The following is a 2,248-nucleotide window of genomic DNA, read 5'->3' on the forward strand; positions in this document are numbered from 1 at the left end:
GCTCCAGGCCAGCAAGGCGCGTGTCGTCCAGGAGCTGTCCAAAGACATCCACATGACCAACGGGAAGCTCCTGGTGCTGGCAGAGCTGGTCGAGTGCGTCGCTTGTGGTCAGTTCTCGGTTTAAGTTTTAGAGCGAGTTTTTGCTCCACTTGTAACACTATTAGGTCGTATAATATGACCACCCAGCCATACACAGCGAAAGATCTTGCTAGAACGTTAATGTTTAAGCGCCTATAAATATGACAGTCTGCATTGTATGCTTCCCATGAAGTTCAGATTGTTTTGGAATGCTCTCAGGTCTGCTGCCTGCAACGTGGAAAGGCTTAGCAATTTCTTTGTAGGCGCAGGTCTCAAGAAGGCAGAAAAGTTTAGTTCTTAACAAAGTTCCTACCTATTCCGTCTGTACCTAAGACAATAATTATTTAACTCGTAAAGACCGAGACAGACACCTATGTCCGGTCAACAGCATAGACCAAAGACTAAAGTTTTGACTCCTTTTGATCCATCATACACACCTCAGAAATAGTGGTGGGCAAAATCCGGATAACCGGATAATTCTCAGTGAAACATTGTCCGAATTCAGACTCTTAAACTCTATTTCCTGACCTGTTTTCCGAAGTGGGTGCACTCATTTGTTGAAGTGGTTCTAACCCATTTTACGAAGCGGTTCATAACACATTTAATCGCCGAAGAGGTGCACTATCATGTTATCCGGATTTTGCTGAAGCGACTCATTGCCCAGCCCTAATTAGAAACACACATTTTAGTATTTCCTGGAATGAATCTTGTTGCCCTGCGTTTTCATAAAGTTTCCAATAAATGAATAAAACAGAACTGGAAAATATGAGTGAATAATGAAGCAAACTGACTTCTTTTTTTTTTAAGTGCGGCCAAAACAGCGTGTTTTCTAGCGTTGTCGAGTGTCCAGAGAGTGTGTCCTCAATGAGTTTACTGAGTTTTAGTTTAAGTTAGACTTAAACGGCACTTGGTAATGTATGTTATTGTTTTAGCGCCTATGAAAATGGCAGCTTGCTCTGTATGTTTCCCAGATAATTGAAATTGTTTCACAATTCTATCGGTTAGGTCACATAAGTGCCGACGATTAGAGGTGTTGCGAGAGAGTAACATACACAAGAAAAAGAAGGTGGAGAGATAAGGACGATAGATGTTTGATAGGAAAGGAGGAGCAAACCACATCAAAGCACCTGCCAACCACCCAATTGACGAGAATGTTTTATTTTGTTTTAACGTTTCAGCTATCTGCGCCGACGGCCACGCCTTGTTCTCTTGCGACTCCGAGAGTCAGGTGAGGAAACCAATGGGACATTTTTCTTGGCTGGTGTTTTATTTAAATGTTGGTGCTCTTATGGAAATAAAATGAGTCCAATCCTGAAAAATAGAAAGATCTCAATGAACACCAAAATGAAAGTCCTGAAATGAAATGATTGGTCAACCCTTCTATATGGCTGTGGATGCAGGACAATCACTAAAGACAGTGAAAATAAAATAGAACCAACAGAAATGTGGTTTCTTAGGAGACTGCTAAAAGTATCGTGGAAGGAAAAGAAATCAAATGAGGTAGTGCTTGATGAAGCCCACGTGGGACGCGTTAAAAACAATCAGGAAATGACAAAAGCAGTTTTTTGAATAGACATAAGGGTCTTGGACATCTAGCTCTCACTGGCAATATTGAAGGCAAACGAGGCAGGGGTAGGCCTAGAACAACATACGTAGGGAACCTAAACAAATGGGTAACAGGGAAAGATCAGGTAAATGTAGCTTTTTTGAGAGCATCCGAGCAAAGGAATGAATGTAGAACCATGATCGCCTATGTCTGTAGCAGATCTGGCACTTGACGATGATGATCGAAAGGAACCGAGTACATCTTGAAAATACACAATGACATAGAGTCTATAGTGGCATGGTACGGTTGAACGGACTAGACAGAAGTAATAAACACTGGAAATTAAGTTACTGAAGGCAGCATCTGTTTACAGGGGTAGTAGGCGGATCTGCAAAATAGTGCTCTGCTTTGTTAGCCGATATCGGATGCTACAACGGATTTCTGGTCGACAGTTTTCTCTTGAGTTCAATTAATCTTAAAGGAATATAAAGGCAGCTTAGAAATGCTGTTCTTTCATTAGATACTCGTGTCCACGGGCAATTGTCAGCACTAAGTAATGTTTGTGTTCAGATCTCTCTCTCTCTCTCTCTCTCTCTCTCTCTCTCTCTCTCTCTCTTATTTCAA

The 2,248-nt window shown here is 41.6% G+C and overlaps 1 protein-coding gene across 1 annotated transcript in view; it reads left to right on the top strand.

Moving 5' to 3' along the window:
* The window catches only part of LOC106011430, a 24,358-nt gene continuing 22,110 nt past the window's right edge, over positions 1 to 2,248 (top strand). The window contains exons 1-2 of the mRNA XM_013081053.2: positions 1 to 107; positions 1,257 to 1,306. Of these exons, the coding sequence (XP_012936507.1) occupies positions 53 to 107; positions 1,257 to 1,306 (105 nt within the window). The 5' untranslated portion in view covers positions 1 to 52. The remainder of the gene's footprint in view (positions 108 to 1,256; positions 1,307 to 2,248) is intronic.

This window comes from Aplysia californica, unplaced genomic scaffold (assembly GCF_000002075.1).
Source record: "Aplysia californica isolate F4 #8 unplaced genomic scaffold, AplCal3.0 scaffold00113, whole genome shotgun sequence".
Taxonomy (NCBI): domain Eukaryota; kingdom Metazoa; phylum Mollusca; class Gastropoda; order Aplysiida; family Aplysiidae; genus Aplysia; species Aplysia californica.